This window comes from Chelonia mydas, chromosome 4 (assembly GCF_015237465.2).
Source record: "Chelonia mydas isolate rCheMyd1 chromosome 4, rCheMyd1.pri.v2, whole genome shotgun sequence".
NCBI lineage: Eukaryota > Metazoa > Chordata > Testudines > Cheloniidae > Chelonia > Chelonia mydas.
The window spans coordinates 78,683,417-78,704,336 of NC_057852.1; the positions used below are offsets into that span (position 1 = coordinate 78,683,417).

Sequence of the window (20,920 nt, forward strand, 5' to 3'; positions counted from 1 at the left end):
CCTCACAGGGGTATTGTAAGGGTTAATTAGTTTGTAAAGTGCTTTGAAGATAAAAACACTAAGTGCTCAGTAATATTATCATGTTATTCTGTACTAGTAACTTTTTTTAAGCGACCATAAGAAAGTAATTGGTTTTCAGCTTGCAGATGATAAAAATCAGTTGATTTTTGAAGTTACAGTATTCTGTTAGTGATAGAGTGCTGCTAAGACAAGCATTTCACTTGTATTTGATTAGTTGTACAGCCAGTGCTAACCCTCATTCACTCAGCCGCATACATACTTTCTCTAAGGCAACAAGCTAGTTGAAATTAGCTTCTTATGCGTGATGACCCATGGAAGATCTGTGGATCTCCTGTCTCTGCAGCCATATAGGGTAATAGTGATTCTTTGGAGGGACATCAACTCTTTCTTTATTGGCTGGAGAATGCCTGATTAGGCATTTTGTGCAGCCTAGGTCTACAGACAAGAATCCTAGACTTCAACTGGCCCTATTGTAGTATAAGGTAGTCAGGATCTTGATCGTAAGGGCAGGGACTTCTCTGAATATGGATAGGAAATCTCCACAAAGACTTCCTGCTTGACTCAAGGTGAAGTACTGTAGAGTAGAAGAACCACTCTTGCTGTTATGGTCTTGTCTGGTTGACAGGTGTATATCTCTTTAATTAACGTTCATTCTTTCTTAGTAATGTTGAAACCAATAGACAGCATACATAGTTATCCAAGGTTTACCTCAAGAGTGAGACATGGAATATGAGTAAGGGACTAGCACATGGGACTGGGAGTCAGGTTTCTAGTTCCAGCTATTTCATTGTAAATTCTAATGAGTTTATTGGATTGAAGGTGCCATAATATTACTTATTTTATTAAAACCTCAGAAAGAGATAGTGGAGTGAAGCCAACAGAGCATGTCTTTCCCAACCCCCAGGCCATGGAAACGTCTCCATGCTGGCTTCATGGAATTGAGGTTCCACAGGCCTGGCTGCTGTACATGGCCTCTTCTCACTAAACATGGTGGCAAATGCAAAGTAAGTAATGGTCTCAAGTTGCAGTGGGGGAGCTTTAGATTAGATATTAGGAAAAACTTTTTCACTAGGAGGGTGGTGAAGCACTGGAATGCATTACCTAGGGAGTTGGTGGAATCTCCTTCTTATGAGGTTTTTAAGGTCAGGCTTGACAAAGCCCTGGCTGGGATGATTTAGTTGGGGATTGGTCCTGCTTTGAGCAGGGGGTTGGACTAGATGACCTCCTGAGGTCCCTTCCAAACCTGCTATTCTATGATTCTCTGGGCTTTCACCTCTTCTGGTGCATCACTTGTTCATACTCTTCGAGGTTTACATCCCTCCCACTGCCTTCTGCTTACCCATAACCCTGCATAATCACCTCATGCATGTGCGCATGCGTGCAGGCACACCTTAGATAAAGCAAACATAGCATGGGTTGGTAGGAGGGAAAAAGGTTAGGCTAGTGAGTGAGTTCATCTGACATTTGTCCTTGCTGAAAAGTGATGAATCACTAGGATGAATCAGTGAAGAGCTTCCAAGATGTAAATTTAAACTTAATTAATTAAAAGGTCCCAAATTGAATGAAGTTCCCAGACAGAAATATTTGCTGAAATTAGAATGAAAGTTGTAAACATATCAATGACTTTAAGGAAAATACATAATGTAATATTTGGTCTTGGGCAGGAGGGGGCATTCAAAATGAAGATCACATTTGGGAAGATTAAAAGAAATCTGAAATCAAGAAATTGTCAAGCTCGGAAATCTCATATAGTCCCATCTCTGGCCTTACGTACAGAGTTCAGTTAGGTGAACTCTCTCCAGAGCTGTTTTTGCAAAACAGCCCTCATGAGTTCTCCCATAGAAATAAAAAGAGAACACATTTGTGCTGGTAAGGGATCATCTGCAAAAGTGTGTGTGTGTGTATATATATATGCAGAACATTAAGAGGAACAAATTTTGCCCTTCTGAAGTCTGGTGCCATGAACCTGCACACAGTTGTTTGTTTGGCATGGTTTGAGTGACTGTTTTTAAACAGATGTCTGGCAATTCACAGCTAATCAGACTATGGCTATTGGTTCACAGAAGAAAACCTAGTTAAGGATTTATTACTTTATGAATGATGGCACTGCACTTTGCCTGCTTGGAAAAATAACTATGTTAGTCTAGCAATATATGGAAAGAAGCAGAAGATAAAGACTGTACTCTGTTTTGGTTCAAGGGGAGGGTAGCCAAGACTCTGCCCTTCACTTCTGCTAATGGGGTTTGGGAGAGGGAAAGATTGTAAGAGACTTTTTAGGAAGAAAATGAGAAAGGAAAGATTGTAATGGAAGAGATAGAGACTTTGCAGAAATGAGAGAAGAGATTGAGGGCAGCGGGGAATGAGAAGAGGAAGTAAAGTGTGAGGTAAAATGGGGTGAACACAGTGGAAAGAGAGAGGTTGAAAGGGAAAGATTGAGACCTTGGGGAAGAGTGACGAGGAGGAAGGATGTGATTAGCAAGGAGAGAGATATAGGAAAAAACGTAAGAGAAGAGAAATCAAGACACAGGTGAAGGGGGAAGAGAAACGTGATTTAGAAAAAAGGGTATGTTTCACAAAGGACTAGGAGGAGAAATCCAGAATGAAGGAACATACATATGCATAATATTAAATCAGAGAAATGATGTGTTAACATAGGTATTGCCTATTACTTAGTTGTTAGTCTTCTTCAAGAGACAACAAGGTTTCTTGCCCGGTGGCAAGCAACACTGCAGGTGTAGCTTTGCAAAGTCCTATCATTCAGTAAACATGTTGTGGAAGCTACATGACAAAAGGGGCAGGTATCATGCCGATTGTTCAGTGTCTCCTTTCTCTCCCCTGTAGGTAATATTGCCTAAGCTTAATGCTCTGAACCCTAAAGGTAAACATTGCATACTCATCCTTCGGATTCTAGACAAGAGCTCAGTAAGCTCTGCTCATGTCTTTTTTTTCTTCTTGTTTCTGCCTTTTGGCCTTTTCTGTCTTGCTCCTGTTTCTGCTCCTTGCCCCTTTCTGTCTCTGTAGTTTCTCAGATGTGACTCTTAGCCCTGCTTCAGCCTGGACACCAAACTACCTTTGCAGATGGGATGTCTCTCAGTCCCCACCCATATCTTGCAACTGCATAAGAATCCCTTGGATTCTGATGCTGTATGCCCTGAGAAACTGACCAGGACTGACAATGAGGAAAGGAGACATACAGTTCCCCATTTTGGACGCAGGTCACTCGGGACTCTCTGTAAACTACGAGTCCCAGTCTGGCCCTGCTTTGCAGGGCCCAAAAAGACTACATCACATCATAACGCTTCCTTTAGTGATTCTCATCCATCCAATGTCCTGACAGTTGGATGGCACACAGCATGATTATCCTTTTACTATGAAGAATCTGTTCTTGTCCTTGTTTTGCACACAGTTTTAATTTAGCTGTCATGACTTTAGGAATACACAAAATGTTCGACATATGCTAACCATTTTCCAGTTAATACAGTTGTTTCATCATCACAATCAGAGTAGCCTGCTGATCACATAGAATTCCACCCTCTGTAGGTTTGACAGATTCTGAACAAAGAATGGCTTTGCAGTGTTTCAAAGGGGTAGTGTCACTCTGTATCTGGCTCCTGCTAAGTAGAGTTTTATGAAAAATCTGTGTAGTATCTACAGTATCTTCAGGAGACCTATTCAGGATGACACACAGGTGATGAGCTGTGACTTTTAATTTTTTTTTGTGCCCTTTACACATTTGAGCATGAATACAAAAATTAAAAATAACTGGGCTGAATCTGAATTAATTCAAATAATCCCTCATCTGGCAACTGGGGAAAGTGCTGGTTGCAAGAGCAGTTTGAAATGACTGGTATTGCAGCGCATTTCAGGGACAACCATGATAAACATTTTATTATACGGACATAGGCATACCCGGTGATTTACAAACAAATAAAAAGACATTTCTTCCCTGATGACCTTACTATCTACATTAACTAAAAATATATTTAAAAAATTGATGGTTGGTAGGAGGAAAAAAGTGTGGGAAAGGGGGAAAATAGAGTAACATATGGAATATTATTTTTAGAGAAGAGGGTGGTGTTTTTCACTCAAAGCAGTTCATGTTTTGTTTATTTCTCAGTTATATGTTATAACTCTTTTATTTAAAAAAAATAATTTAAATATCTTCATGTGGTGGATTATCAATGTGCATTCATGGAGAGAGTGGTGTTCTTGAAAGGATTTGGATGAAGCAAAGGTAGTTGCGTAACAGCCAGCATGGAAGAAGGCAAGATGATCAGAATGGAAGGATGTAAAGGGCAAAATTAGGAATGATACTGTCATGAAGTGAAAGGCTCATGAGAAGCAGGAAGATAAAATCAGAAATGCGGGCATGAGCAGAGTTGTGTGGAGTTTTGAGTATGAACCAAAGCAAGGTTTGATTTTTACCTGATGACCTCGGATCTGCCTGTTTCACACTGTCTCTGTCCCATTCTGCCACCGATCAGTGAAGGTATAAAAAGTAGCGCTCTCTTGATTTAAAAGAGGAGGAACTGCTGGCTGAACATTCTCCTTGAGGACTACTTAGCTTTGGAGTTGACTCCCTCCCTTGGTTCAAAATATCCTAAATTTTCCGACTTTAAAGGCACACTGCAAAAACTTATATTTTACTGAGTTTCCCGAGCAGGGAAGAGTTGTCTGGGGAGAGTGAGGTTGTCTTTGCTTTTTAACGTATTTTGCTGCAATTAGTAGGTAGCTATTTCTGGAATATGGTAGAGTTTGCCTTTTAGTTAAGTGTTGTCAATTTAAGTAAATATCTAAGTACAAATAAAGAGACGTTAGCCAGAGCAAAGATTGATAATCAAGGAGGCATGAGACCTCTCTATCTGTGGGTTTTTTGTTTTGTTTTTGTTTTGTTTTTGTACAGTGATCACCTGCTCTTTGTACAATCAGCATGTGTGATTTGAGGTTAACATGGCTGTGGATGTTTCTGGATATCTCCTGTAGACCAGGCTTGCTGTATACCTGTTACACAGTGGGTTGCCATTTTAAAAAAGCCAACGTTTACTAATAGTATCTGAAATACTGCTATTTCCCTATACCTAGGACTTGTCCATACAAATACAGTATTTTTATGGATTTAACTATATTGGCTTAAAAACACACAGAAATAAGCTATACCTATATAAGCATATTTGTACTGGTATAACTGTGCATTCCGTAACCCTCTGGGGATTGCACCTCTTTAATTACATCACTTTCTAGAGCAATACAATTAAAGTGGTACACAAACTGTTTGTACACCGACCCTTATAATAGAAAACGGCTGCAGTATCTCAGATCTCAGGGAACTACACAAAAATGAGGAGGTTAGTGAAACAGAAATTAAAAGGTACAATACCAAAAGTAAAATCCCTGCAAGCTGCGTGGAAACTTTTTAAAGACACCATAATAGAGCCTCAACTTAAATGTATACCCCAAATTAAAAAACATAATGAAAGAACCAAAAAAGAACCACCGTGGTTAAACAACAAACTAAAAGAAGCAGTGAGAGGCAAAAAGGCATCCTTTAAAAAGTGGAAGATAAATCCTAATGAGGAAAATAGAAAAGAGCATAAACTCTGGCAAATGAAGTGTAAAAATATAATTAGAAAGACCAGAAAAGAATTTGAAGAACAGCTAGCCAAAGACTCCAAAAGTAATAGCAAAAATGTTTTTAAATAAATCAGAAGCAGATATCGAGAAGCAAGAAAACCTGCTAAACAACCAGTGGGGCCACTGGACGATCGAGATGCTAAAGGAGCACTCAAAGATAAGGCCATTGCGGAGAAATTAAATGAATTCTTTGCATCAGTCTTCACTGTCCCAAACTGAAGTGTCATTAGAGGAGGTTTTGGAACAAATTGATAAACTTAACAGTAATAAGTCTCCAGGACCTGGTCGTATTCACCCAAGAGTTCTGAAGGAACTCAAATGTGAAATTGCAGGACTACTAACTGTCATCTGTAACCTATCATTTAAATCAGCTTCTGTACCAAATGACTGGAGGATAGCTAATGTGACACCAATTTTTAAAAAGGGTACCAGAGGTGACCCTGGCAACCAGAGGCCAGCAAGCCTCACTTCAGTACCGGGCAAATTGGTTGAAACTATCATAAAGAACAAAATTGTTAAGAACATAGATGAACATAATTTGCTGGGAAATAGTCAACATAGTTTTTGTAAAGGGAAATCATGCCTCACTAATTTACTAGAATTCTTTGAGGGGGTCAACAAGCATGCAGACAAAGGAGATCCAGTGGATACAGTGTATTTAGATTTTCAGAAAGCCTTTGACAAGGTCCCTCACCAAAGGCTCTTAAGCAAAATAAGCAGTCATGGGATAAGAGGGAAGGTTCTCTCATGGATTGGTAACTGGTTAAAAGATAAGAACGAAAGGGTAGGAATAAATGATCAGTTTTCAGAATGGAAAGAGGTAAATAGTGGTGTTCCCCAGGGCTCTGTACTGGGCCCAGTCCTATTTAACATATTCATAAATGATCTGGAAAAAGGGTAATCAGTGAGGTGGGAAAATTTGCAGATGATACAAAACTACTCAAGATAGTTAAGTCCCAGGCAGACCTCAAAGAGCTTCAAAAGGATCTCACAAAACTGGGTTACTGGGCAACAAAATGGCAGATGAAATGTAATGTTGATAAATGCAAAGTAATGCACATTGAAAAACATAATCCTAACTATACATATACAATGATGGGGTCTAAATTAGCTGTTACCACTCAAGAAAGAGATCTTGGAGTCATTGTGGATAGTTCTCTGAAATCATCCACTCAATGTGCAGCAGCAGTCAAAAAAGCTAACAGAATGTTGGGAATCATCAAGAAAGGGATAGATAATAAGACAGAAAATATCATATTGCCTCTATATAAATCCATGGTAGGCCCACACCTTGAATACTGTGTGCAGATGTGGTCGCCCCATCTCAAAAAGGATATATTGGAATTGGAAAAGGTTCAGAAAAGGGCAACAAAAATTATTAGGAGTATAGAACGGCTTCCTTATGAGGAGAGATTAATAAGACTGGGACTTTTCAGCTTGGAAAAGAGGCACCTAAGGGGAGGTATGATAGAGGACTATAAAATCATGAGTGGTACAGATAAAGTAAATAAGAAAGTGTTATTTACTCCTCCTCATAACACAAGAACAAGGGGCCACCAAATGAAGTTAATAGGTAGCAGGTTTAAAACAAACAGAAGACAGTATTTTTTCATGCAACGCACTGTCAATGTCTGGAATTCCTTGCCAGGGGGTGTTGTGAAGGCTGGTACTATAACGAGGTTCAAAAGGGAGCTAGATTCATGGAAGCTAGGTCCATCAATGGCGCTTAGCCAGGATGGGCAGGAATGGTGTCCCTAGCCTCTGATTGCCAGAAGCTGGGACTGGGTGACAGGGCATGGATCACTTGATGATAACCTGTCTGTTCATTCCCTTTGGGGCACCTGCCATTGGCCACTGTCAGAGGACAGGATACTGGTCTTGATGGACCTTTGGCATGACTCAGTATGGACGTTCTTATGTTCTTATGACACTGTATGGTAAGTGTTGGCAAATCCTGACTTTATAACAAGAATTGCTGTAGGAGTTTTTGTAATTAATGTCATGCTATTACTTTGATTTCCTTTTGCCTGGCTGAGTGAATTATCTCAACAGCCCCTAAATTAACTTGGTTGTGAATATCAATTTACAGGTAAATATTTTATATATATATATATATATGAATTAAATTTAAATTTAAGTTTAAATTAGAAGAATAATACAGAATAAGAATCTCTATCAATACATTTTTTAATAATTTTCTATCTTTTCCTAATTTTATCTCAACATTTTTTGATCTGGAATCTTCAAATTGATCTTGTTTTGCTGGTTTTTCTGATAAGTGCCTTTTGGTATTTCATGAAGTTAGTGGGGTAATTACAAAGATATATAAGGAGCTTCACATTAAGATTGTATGGGAAAGGGTAAGTTAGAAATTCATTAGAGTAGGACATAGGACACTTCCTTCTCTAATGAGCTCTCAATTAAAAAGGGCAGTGTCTAGGACTGGGTGGTGTTTTTGGTAGCCGCTGTATGAGCAGCAGAAACACACAGGGGCACCCATTCTTAGCTTTACCAATACTTCCTTGGAACCAGTAGAGCAGTTGGGCCCAACAAAGCAGTTGGGCCAGCATTTCTGGAGGTCTCAGTAAACATAATTTTGATTCTTCACACCTTGGAAGTAACAGTTGCACCTAAGGGTTAATGGTGCATAAGGTTTGTTTCCTGGCCACAGTCTGAATGAGATTTACCACTATCATATAATGTGGATGGTAGGACAGTGTGCATGTTATTTCCTATATTTCCTTATTCTGAAAAATGGAGGCGACTGCCGCCCCATTCTGGACATCGAGTTACTCAACAGGTTCATACAAAAAGTCACTCTCCCACTCATTATCTCTCTCCCATGGAGCCTGGTTTGTGGCTCTCTGTATGAAAGATGCATATTACCACATTGACATTCACCCGGCTCATCAGAAATTTCTCTGTTTCTCTCTCATTCCTCTTATCAGTTCTGTGTCCTCCCCTTTGGTATCACCATAGTTCCCTGCATATTCACAAAAGTCTTTGCTGCTGTCACAGCCCAGATGCAATACCTTGGCCACTCCATGTTTCCATAGCTGGATGACTGGCTCCTCATTGCGATGTAACACAACCACCTCCTTTCAGTTATCCAGATTCTTCATGATCTCCTTGCCAACCTGGGCATTTGTATCCATGAAGAGAAGTTAGTTCTCATCCCTGCCCAATGGATCACATTTATAGGGGTGCTCCTGGACTCTTTTGTGAGCCAAGCTTTCCTCCTGGCAAACCAGTTTTCCACAGTCACCTCTCATGTCACAACATTATGCCACAAACCACCTGTTTGTATCCGCCAGTGTCTTTCCCTCCTTGGCCACGTGGCAGCCTGTACCTCTGTAACGTCCCATGCCCACCTCCATATGCACTGCCTTCAGCTGTAGCTCAGGTCGATCTACAAACCTCAGACGCACCACTTGGACATGTCTATCCTGCTCCTCCAGTTCGTCCTAGCCTCCTTCCCATGAAGGACCAACATGTCCAAAGTTTTTGTCAGCACCCCATTTACACCTCCCACTGCTGCACCACTCTCACTGTGGATGCCTCCCTCGCTGGTTGAGGTGCCCACCTGGATGATCACATGGCCCTGGGCTTCTGGATACCAAAAGAGGTTAGGAGGCACATCAACACCTGGAATTGAGAACTGCCTGTCTTGCTTGTCGGGCATTTCTCCCCCTCATAAGATCATTGCTATCTGAAAACATGACAGAAGTTGTATATATCAACAAGCAAGGTGGTGCAGGTCGCCCTCTCTATGTGTGGAGGCCATCCAACTCTGGAACTGGTGCATCAAGCATGATGTCACGCTACAGGCTGTTTATCTTCCAGGCAGCAACTCCCTAGCAGACATGCTCAGCAGATCCATCTCTGTGAATCATAAAATACACAATCCCAAGCTAAGCTCAGTCTTCCACTGGTGGGGCACCCCTTGCTGGGACCTCTTTGCGACCAGCAAGAACCACAAACTTCCCCCCTCTTCTGCTCCAAAAGGGCATTGGGAATTGACTCCCAGGGTGATGCACTATTCCTGCCCTGGACCAATGAAGTCCACCATGCCGCTCCATCCATTGCAAGTCCTGCACAAGATTCAACAGGCTCAAGCAATGGTCTTACTGATAACCTTTTGGCCTTGCCAGTATTGGTTCATGGACGTCCTCCACCTCTCCGCTCGCCCCCGATCTAACTCTGCACCCACCCCAACCCAGGCCCACTCCACCTCATGGCTTGGTATTTGCATGGGGCTTGTGGGTAAACAGCATGTACCATCCCAGTGTGTGATGTCCTCACGCACAGCAGAAGGCCATCTACCAGACCCTGCTATCAGGCAAAATGGAAGCATTCCATCACCTGGGCACACCGCCACCACGACCCAATAGACCCATAGTCATTCCTATCCTTCTGGACTATCTCCTCCAACTTAAATTGTTGTCCTCACCCACTCCTTCATCCCCCCCAGTAGACAGTTCCTTCGTCTTCATTCACCCAACCATCATATGCTTCCTCAAATGTTTGTACAGCGCCCTTCTACCAGTACAAATACCTACGCCCTCTTGCGACCTGAATATTGCTCTTTCTACTGTTACTGAACCACCCTTTGAACCCCTCACAGCCTGCTCTTTTTCCCACCTCTCCATGCAACTGATCTTCTTGGTGACTGTCACTTTGGTGAGACGCGTCAGTGAACTGGCAGCCGTGATGGCTGAGGTCCCTCCGCCCGTTTTCTTAGACAGAATTTCCTTGCGCCTACACCCTAAATTCATTACCAAGGTGATCTCTGTGTTCCACTTCAATCAAAGCATCCACCTTCCCATCTTCTACCTCATACCTCCCATGGGGCTAAAACTTTACATTCTCTCAATGTCTGCCTGGTCTCTTGTCTTTTACATTCATGCCACCCATGCCTTTTGAACTTCTCCAAGGCTCTTTGTCACCATTGCTGAATGTTGCAAGGGCTAAGCCCTCTCCTCACAGCGCATCTCCAAATGGATCTCCTGGTGCATTGCTGAATGCTACACTCTCTCTCACAAACCGCTGCCCCCTGGAGTCACAGCTTACTCCACAGAGGCATATGCTACCACATTAGCCTCACTCATGGACAAACCTTGGCAGGATATTTGCAGGGTGGCCACGTGGCCCTCTGTCTACACCTTTATCGCTCACTACGCCATCGCCCCAGTAATGGTGGCAGATGCAGCAGTCAGCTGTGCTGTCTTACACATTGTACTTTCTTGTGAGTCCTTGTACCCATGTCCAGGCTGAGCACTGCTCTCTAATCACCCATGTTTGGAGTCCATGTAGGGACCATCACTCGAAGAAGAAGAGGGTACTTACTGTAACTGGAGGTTTTTCGATGTGTGGTCCCAATTTGGATTCCAATACCTGCCCTCCATCCCCCCTGCTACGGATTCCACTGCTTAGTTGTAAGAGGGATACTGGAGTGGCGTCGACCCTCATGGCCTCTTGTAACCTCAGACGCGATAATGCGGATGATGCACATACAGGTCAAGGGACACTACTAATAAAAACTGCCCTGGCTTACAAGCAAACAGAGCCATTTACAACCAATTGTCCTAGTTAATGGCAGCCATCAAGATTCCAAGCCACAGGTAATGGCCAACACTTTACAGAGGTACAATAGGACTTCGAGTAATACTTCATATTTCTAGCTTCAGATACAAGAATGATACATTCATACAAATAGGAGGAAAAAACTCAGTAGATTATAAGCTTTGTAATGATAAGACTTTTGTAATGATAAGATAATCACAAGAGACCTATTGCATAAAGCATATTCCAGTTACATTATATTCACATTCCAAGCATATTTTCATAAAGCATATCGAGTGCAACGTCACACTATAGTCCTGTTGATTTCTAAAGTATACAGGATAGAGCCTTGCTTTGCCGGGCCTGTTGCAATATATCTGAACAGAGTTCTCGTCTTGCTGACCTTACATCTGGACCCAAAATTAATTTTTGATGTTAATTAAAAAACAGGTAAATTCCCAAACCAAAAATCTTAAATGAAAAGAGTTCAAGTGGAAAGTTATTTTAATTGAAGCCCAGCTAAAGCTCAAAAAACCCCAAACCAAAACAACCGCCGCCCCCCGCAGTAATATATTTTATTTACAGATGATTTACATTTTTTTTAACCCAAAGTTTTAACAACATTGAGTTAAACTATGGGATGTAGCCAGTTCCCAATTTAAACTGGGTGGGATGATAGTGAGTAATAAATGATTACTGCTCAGGAGTAGTAGAACTCGGATTATCAGACCCTGGATTTGTTAAACTGCGGCTTGAGTGTCCATACTCATTTGTATCCCCAGGTTAGGAATTGTTGAACCCTGGTTCCCATCTGTGGCTCCAGCATCTGCAATACATTACCTGGGTCTGAGTCCAACCACCCGTATCCCAGACTTCCTAGTGCCTCCCAAAATGTTGCTGCTCTAGCTCTTTGTTACTCCAAACTTGACTGTCCTGAGGACAAAGAAAGTCTCCTTTCGGGACTGTGGGATACTTTTGGCAGACCCCCCAGAGCATGACTTCAGTGGGGCTGCATCTACACTGCAGAACAATAGGGCTTGTACCAGCTTGACTCAGGTTTGGACCCTCCACCCTGGGTTAGCACAAGTTGTGTGTAGATGGAAGGGGTTTAGGCTTGCGCCTGAGTTCGAACCCTGGGCTTATACTGGGGTATAGATATACCTTAGAGTTAATTTCCAGACTTTGTAATGTTTGGGTTTTTCAAAGATGTAGAATTTTTGTGCAGAATGTGTTACATTGTAGGTGAACTATATTGACAAACACAGTTCCATTGTTAAATAAAACACTTAATTTTAAAAGTTAGGAAATTTTACATAGAGGACAATAGTCCTCCTTTTGAAATTTCTGACAAAACTACCATTTAGTTCAGTGAATCAAGGATTGGTCCTGCAGTATGCAAAACCCTTGGCATAATAAAGAATTTCCTTGTGGCATCGAAAGGATCGAAGATTCTGTGTTGTGATGGGAGAATGATGCAGCAATTCTGTGATCTCCCTTAAAAGGTATAGTGAAGCTTTGCTCTGGCTCCACTATGCACCTGTTAGTTGTTGCAATTTTATAATGGAAAATATAATGGGAACTAAAAAATTGCCCCAGGCATGTACTGGTCATTTTGTAATTACATATCAAAAAATAAGCAAACTGGCAGTTGACAAATGGGCAGATGACGTGAGTTGCCTTTAATTGAGTCTCATAGAAAATGTGTATGTGTGTATCTCTATATAGACAGATTATGACTGCTCCAGCAAAATAGTCTCTGTAGTTGGGGAGAGGGCTCAAGGAATCTTTCCCACTCAACACTTCGGTGCAGGGACTGTTGTAATGTGGTTCTCTGAATGCAAAGAAGAGCATGGCTATAGTCTGGCCCTCTATCAGATATTGATAGCAGTTACAATCTGCATTGGAGGGAGAATGCTGTACTCTTATTCTACAGGTATAGTAACTGGTGTGAGTGAGCGTGCCATCCCCCCTCCCACCTCCGTATCTGTAGAGATGGAGATGCCTAGATTTGGAGATGCCTAGGTTGAATCTCTAAGCATAACAGCCTTGGTCTTATACCACGTTTGAGTCAATGGCAGAACTCCCATTGACCACTGTTTCAGAGTAGCAGCCGTGTTAGTCTGTATTCGCAAAAAGAAAAGGAGTACTTGTGGCACCTTAGAGACTAACAAATTTATTTGAGCATAAGCTTTCGTGAGCTACAGCTCAATGCATCCGATGAAGTGAGCTGTAGCTCACGAAAGCTTATGCTCAGATAAATTTGTTAGTCTCTAAGGTGCCACAAGTACTCCTTTTCTTACTGACCACTGTGACTCTGTTTCCAGTCATCAGTACTCAGGCAATGCATCTCTTTTTCTCTTTTCCCCTCTCCTCAAAGCACCATTCAGGCTCTTATCTTTTATATACAATTTGTGGGTCTCATATAAAATGTGTAGTTTACAATGTGTATTATATAGTGTGCCAAAATTTACCAAAGGATGGCGAACTCCATATTCACGCTACATATCTAAGTGCCTAACTTTAGACATCCACATTTGAAATATTAGCCTGTATACATAATATATCAAACAAGCAAAAGCTGCATACATAGTCCCATCTCCTCTAGTATATTTACTTAAATGTTAATGACTAAATAATAAGTGTTGTCACACATACTAGATTTACCTGCAACGATGACACAATTACTATTATTTTTTAATTTGCTTATATGATCAGTTTTTGTGAAAGCTGAAACCACATAAAACTGCATTTGGTGTGACTATATTTAAACTGGTAGCACACACCATTGAGGTGTGCAGATCAGAACCTTCATGCAGTTCACTCACCACTATGGATATTCTGCTGTTATATTTACCTTCCTTCCCCCATCCTCCCCCTCTCCGAATTTTACTTCTGACATTTATTCACAACTGCGTAAGTACCGTTTGATTTTGTGGCTAACTGTAGCAACTGGTTTTCATTATTTATGAGTGTCATTGTCAGAATCCATTTACGATTCTGACTGAGATAAAATGGCTTGCAATAACTGATATGATCACAGCAATAAAGTAATTAGCTGGCACATTTAAAACCTGTCAAGGTCCAAGCGACATTAACTGTTTTAGCATTTCAGGAAATATGCTATCTTCTGAGCCCACAAAACTTCTGATTTCTAATCTTTCCTTTCTTATTACATTATCTACTTTTATAGTCTTATTGTTAAACATATACTTTTGATGTTCAAAAGAAATATGACTATTTTAAGGGAAATTAAGATGTCTGTCCAACTACAGCTACCGAAAGTACTTCATGCACCTATCAGCACAGCCAAATGTTTCCCTTGCTCCTAGAGCTTGGAGACGAGCACTACCATGAAATAGTTGGGAGCTGGAGTGGTAGAGCATTCTGGGTATTGACATGCCAATGAACATGTCAAGTGTCTATATATCATAAAATGTGTCTGTAGATTTCAGAAATAAAAGCAGGATGAAGACAGTCATTAAAAACAGCAGTAATTTTTGAGTGTCGCAATTTAAACAGTTTAAGTTATTGAAGTGTCATGAGTTTATTATGCCTAATTTATTAATACAGTCATTTGGGATACACTTATATGTCTCTGTCCCTGCACATCATCACCTTCCCTCCCCGAAACATGAACTATTTTACAAAAATATATTGGCTTTGTTTAATCAGTAAAATATCTAGAATATGTAGCAAAAGTCAAGAGGCTAGAAACAGCAGTGAGTTTAATCAAGTGCTGTATTCCGGCACATATTTGTTTGAAATAAAAGCACATATTTGTTTGTCTTTAGGCACTAAACTAAGTCAGAAGATTTAATAAAGACCAACTGAGCCCCTATTTCCATTTAATGAACAACTATTTTATTCTTGAGGGAAGTCTTTCCTTTTGCCATGACAGGTGACATCTGGATGGGACAGTATCCTGTTGTTTAGGACTCTATCCAGGACAGAAAAAAATAATCCCAACAAGTACTTGTTATTGCTTTTACACTTTGGTCAAGCAAAAAAATCTGTCATTTATATTTAATCCTTTTTATGTGCTGAATTGGCCTTTCTTAGTTTGCAGGTCGTGTTCTATTTCTTTCTTACCTTAGAACACTTCTGATGTGCTTAAGCATTTGACAAAGCAGTGCTAAGCCACAGACTGAAAAGGGGCACCGCAGTGTGCGAAAGAAAAAGAATTCACTAGATCAGAACACATGTGGAGCTTTAACAAAACACCTTGTGTGATACCTGAGGAACTTGTACACTTAAAGAGTGTTTATTTATAGGTTTTTAAAACATTTCTCACTTTTTGTTCTTTTTTTCCCTTAATCAGGACAGAATTTTACCCTAAGGCAGTTAGGAGTTTGTGAACCAGCAACTCGTCGAGGACTGACATTTTGTGCGGAAATGGGGCTCCCCCACAGAGGTTACTCTATCAGTGCAGGGTCAGATGCTGATACTGAAAATGAAGGAGTGATGTCTCCAGAGCATGCCATGAGACTTTGGGGCAGGGGGGTCAAATCAGGGCGCAGTTCCTGTCTATCAAGCCGTTCCAACTCAGCCCTCACTCTGACTGATACTGAACACGAAAACAAGTCCGACAGTGAGAATGGTAAGTTCTTATGTGTATAAGTATATAATTCAACACTTTATTTCTGTTTTGGTTGATGTGATATTTTTAAATACAATGAAATTCAAGGAATGACCTTGAATAATGTATTTTTTTTCCAGGAAAGATCAATATTCAGCATCAGTCAATTACATTATGCAAGTGGTGCATGTGATGTTTTAGCTATAATTTTGAAGAATTTAATTGCACAAAAAAAAGAATTTAGTTTTAACTTATCTCAGACCATGTCACCTGTTATCCTCTGTGGAATAGTGAAGCAAGTGGTTATAAAGTTTATCCCCAAGGCCAGCTTGCAATCAAAGATGTATTTGTAAATTCCTCTTGAAGACATCTCAAAGAAGTTGCAGAATCTTAGAATGGATGAATGAGCACACAGAATAGTGTATTAACAGGGCTCAAGTGATTGAAGAACAAATTTGATCATGCTTTAAACTTACAAGTTGATGAGAGCAATTGAAATCATGGTAAAGAGGGGAGTTTGGCCTTTGATGTGCCTTGGGGACTGGATTACTGTGCAATTAAAATCCACAAAAACCTAAACAGCAATTTTAAAAATAATCTTACCCTACTTTTGGGTGGTTTAGCAGAACCTGAAATAGTGTTAATAGTTAAAGTGCACCAGATATTAGAAGACATGTCCCTTTTAGCTTTCTTGTAATAACTTTGTTATAATATTTTCATAGGATTTTTAATATAACCAAAATTGCAGTATGCTGTCTTTATTCCATAAATGACCATATATAAGGAACATAAAGAGAAAAAATACATGAAGTGGGTGAAAGTATTGAGTAAAATGCAAACTAGGGAGGTAGTTATTTGACTGGATGTTTGTTTTATTAATTTACTAACCTTGTTGGCTCAGCTGTGAAATAGAAGAGGCAATTTTATTGCTGTTTGCTCAGTTAAAACTGTGTCTCACTGTGGTAATAAGCAGTTTTGTATATCTCAGTGTCCTCGACCTTTTGCAAAAAATAGTTGGTCTTGATTTTAAACTAAAAGCCATAGTATGTTTTTATTGTAACTATTTACAGGAGTACCCTTAATGTTGTAAAGAGGAAATCAAATCAGTATTTTGTTTTTATTCATACCAAATATTTTTTCCCTTGTGATTTGTGGTTTAAATGAGGATTGTCAGGCTCCTGTATGTGGAAGAAAATATATGATGCATTAGAGGAAGTCAAGGAACGCTTTCTTGTTCTTTCCTGTTAAACAAGAACATTGAGGGGAGGAAAGTGAGTGCCTCTGAAGTATGGCGGTCTCAAATGGAATACTACTCTCTGTGTGTTGGTCTTTTGATATATCAAACCTGGAGAGTAAGCTGTTCTTTGTGGGGAAGATTTCACATCTCAAATTGGGGAAAGGAGATTTTCTTTGAGGGTTGTACTTATTTCCTTATGCATCTGCCATCATGGAAGTTTAGATCTGTTGGGCTGCTCCTGTTGGCTCTCGGTACTAAATTATCTGGAACCAATGGTGAGTCAGCCTACTGATCTCCCTATTTAGAAGGGCCCATGCTGGAGCTCACTCCTTCTTAGTGGTTTGCCAGAGCCTAGGTTTTACAAACTTTAGAAAACACCGTAAAACTTCTAGGTAGCCAGGCCTTCATTTAGTCAGAGATGACTACTTCAGCAGTGTTATATTTCAGGATATTATTTTTATAAATCTTGTATTTCTGCCATTTATAAATTCTTAAACAAATAAAATCTGGTTATACCCTGCCAATATTTATAAGTGGTTTGTACTCTTCTCTGGCTCCATTCATGAATTTAAAATTGGAATTGTGTTTTATTTTTAATGCGTGAAATAACTGTGAATAAATTGGGAAAACATATTATTCAGCACTGGTAAAATTATGCAAGCAGACTGTCTGATGTTTTAGATACTGCTTCAAAAAAGAGTTTAGTTACTAAAAAGGATTACAGTTGATTTATTTATTGAGAGGGAGGCCAACAGTCCAACTTAAGAAGACACTAGAACTGCTGTGAGGCTAATGAAATTTTGATGGCCTGAATGTCCCATTAGGTTTCAAAACATATTTCACGTAGACCATGTTACAGGTCTCCATTTAAGAGGAGAGACAATGCAGGTTGTGAGAGTTTATCTTCTTTGACACTTTGTTTCCACCAAATGTGGAAGATTCATATTGAAGTGCATTTTTTTAAAATACAGGGAATCAATATGTTAAATGTTCATGGTAAAATATAAAATGTAAATATAGCTTAAAATAAGGGGGAAGTAATTCCTGTCATGACACACGTTGGTTTTTCTTTTGTGGCAAATCTGGAGTATCTGGCTTTGAGTGTAAATCTAGTGATTCTGTGATTTATGCCTGCCAATTAATAGCCGTCCTAGTAAAATGTTGAAATGTGACAAATAAATGTGATGTGGCTCCCTAATGTAAGCTAAAATTATGAGCATGTCCTACAGATTTCAATCCTCTTTGCTATCCCTGTGGTGGTGGTTAAAAGATCCTGACTGAATTCCAAATGTTGGGTTTTTTATGTAGTATTGCTGTAGCTGTGTCAGTCCCAGGATATTAGAGAGACAAAGTGGGTGAGGTAGTATCTTTTATTGGACCAACTTTATTGGTGAGCAGAATACTATGTCACCCACCTTGTCTCTCTAATAATTTTGTTTTACAAACAGACACATTTGTATCCCAAATATGCACTTGCAAACCAGATTAGGAGAAAGAATTTGATTTTCAATGTGTTAAAAAGCAAGAGCTCTAAAACATCATGACATATATTTCCCTCTTTCACAATCATAACTATGGGTCCAGTCCTGAAAGTGCTTACTGCTAGGCATTGTGTTCACTGTCATAAATAGTCCCATTGACTTACTGTCATAAGTAGGCCACACTGAAGTCATTGGGACCATTTGTGATCGTAAGCACTGTGACCCATAGAAAAGGTTTGCAAACTCGGGCTTAAGTGTGCAAAGTGTGTATGCGCAATATGTACTTGGTGGCTTTCCCCTTAAAAAGCTGGGAATCAGAGCTTGGTTTTCATTCTCAGCTGCCGTTTCCTCCCCACCCCATTTTTTTAACTTAGTTGTGCACACTGCATCTTGGAGACTGTCGTGGTTGTCCCCTAGCTACACTTCTCCAAGCATGGTGCCTCTAGCCTCTACCAGCTAAAAATAGTACCAGAACCAGAGCCTTACCCAGCCTGGTGTTATATTACTCAACTACCCAATCCCATTAGAAGATCATTTAAATGTTACAAGCTGTTTGCACAATGGAATAAGTAATTCCCTGCAGACATTATTTTTGACTTATCAGGGTGTTAGCAATATACCTATTTCTAAGACCCCACTAATGCCACACTAATTCATGCTTAATATTGGAAGGATTAAGAGCTTTAGTCACAAAACAATGCTGTTAAAGGATTAAATTGCAGAATTTTAAGTAAACAGGTAGCATACCATATAGACATCAGCATTTTTCAGGAAACCTTTTAATTGCTTTCCAAGCACAATGGAAGAGGTTCATTGTCGTAGGTGATTGTTAAATGAATAAAGCCAAAAAAAGGTATTTTCTTTCTTCTTGATAGAAGGTTCTCATTTCAGTTCCACATGTGACTTTTAGCAAGAAATTCCACTAGATTGATTATGTCAGTCCACCAGAAGAAGGATTGAGTCTTAAAATCACATCCACTAATCTGGGAAACCTACCAACAAGTACAAAATGAGGAGTTGGTTGGGATATAGTGAGTATGCATATTCATGTCATGCTGTTCCTCTGCTCCCCCTGCAGGAGCTTTTGGAGCCAAAAGTGTGACGGAAATGAACACATTCTTTGCTCTTTACAGTTTCATTCTCCAGATGGTTCATAGGAATGGAGCCAGCACAACATACATGCGTGCATTCCTTCACGTTATGTACATGCCCAGGTCAATGAAATATGTGTATGGTTTGCCTGTTCTAGTAGCTGCATCTCTGAAATTGTTGCAGCCCTTCTTTTGGAGGGGTATTAGTGATTTTTGTTTTGTTAGTGTGCTTTTTAAACTACTAGAGCACCAGTTTAAAATTGGAAAATATTATTTTAGAGCTGTGGGAAGAGAGATTATGGATTTTATCATATCCAGGATTAACTCCAAAACCAATCTTTGTGATTCTCCTTTCCCAAATAGAAAATAAAATAAATATAATTAACGAAACCATAGCCTAAATTTACAACATACACTAGCAGAAGGGGACACACTCTAGGTCCAGGAGCTGCTTGTTATATAATCTCTGTGGTGTACGCATAACATGATGGAAGAGCATGGCATAAATACCTGCTATAGGGTGACAGATCAGTTTTAGGTCTATCCATCTTAACAATATCCTTTTCAAATTTCTTTTTGAACCTCTGCAACAGAGTAAGCAAAATGCCTGTTTTTTCACTTTCTTAGTGTTAACCCATAAATATTATATGAAATATAATCTTATTCAGTGCAACTCTAATTCTAATAAGATTCTGTTATATAACAACAAAATAGCTCTGAATTTAATCTTCTTACTTATTTATGAGGTCTTCTCAAATGTCACTGTGTCTGGCATTTACTGTTTTTTGAATACTATTTTTTTTTATTTACATATAATACTGTGTATTCTCAGATGATTACAAAAGTGCCCAAGGTAACCTGTTTCAGAGTAACAGCCGTGTTAGTCTGTATTCGTAAAAAGAAAAGGAGTACTTGTGGCACCTTAGAGACTAACCAGTTTATTTGAGCATGAGCTTTCGTGAGCTACAGCTCACTTCATCGGATGCATAGCATATCGTGGAAACTGCAGAAGACATATATAACCTGCTGGTCCTTACTGATTCAGAATCAAAGTGCTGCCTTGCAGAAAACAGCCTAATAAACGAATTGTATTGCTTCTATACACATCATTTTATATCTGCATGTTTTTTCCTATTCTTTAATGACTGATTTGAGACTGAACTATATTATTGCGCGTTTTATTGTAAAATGGGTCATACCAAAGTAGTATTTAACTGGAATCATTCTATACTACAGGTTGAGAAATAGAGGCTGTAGGACTTTTGCTATGAAAGTTACTGTAATATTAGCATTTACATTTAGGTGCATTCTTCTAATCATC

The 20,920-nt window shown here is 39.8% G+C and overlaps 1 protein-coding gene across 2 annotated transcripts in view; it reads left to right on the forward strand.

Annotated features, from left to right (window-relative positions):
• The window catches only part of TENM3 (teneurin transmembrane protein 3), a 2,200,211-nt gene that overhangs the window by 1,738,977 nt on the left and 440,314 nt on the right, over positions 1-20,920 (forward strand). For both annotated transcript variants that reach the window (XM_043546023.1, XM_037897578.2), the window contains one exon: positions 15,533-15,811. In XM_043546023.1, the coding sequence (XP_043401958.1) occupies positions 15,533-15,811 (279 nt within the window). The remainder of the gene's footprint in view (positions 1-15,532; positions 15,812-20,920) is intronic.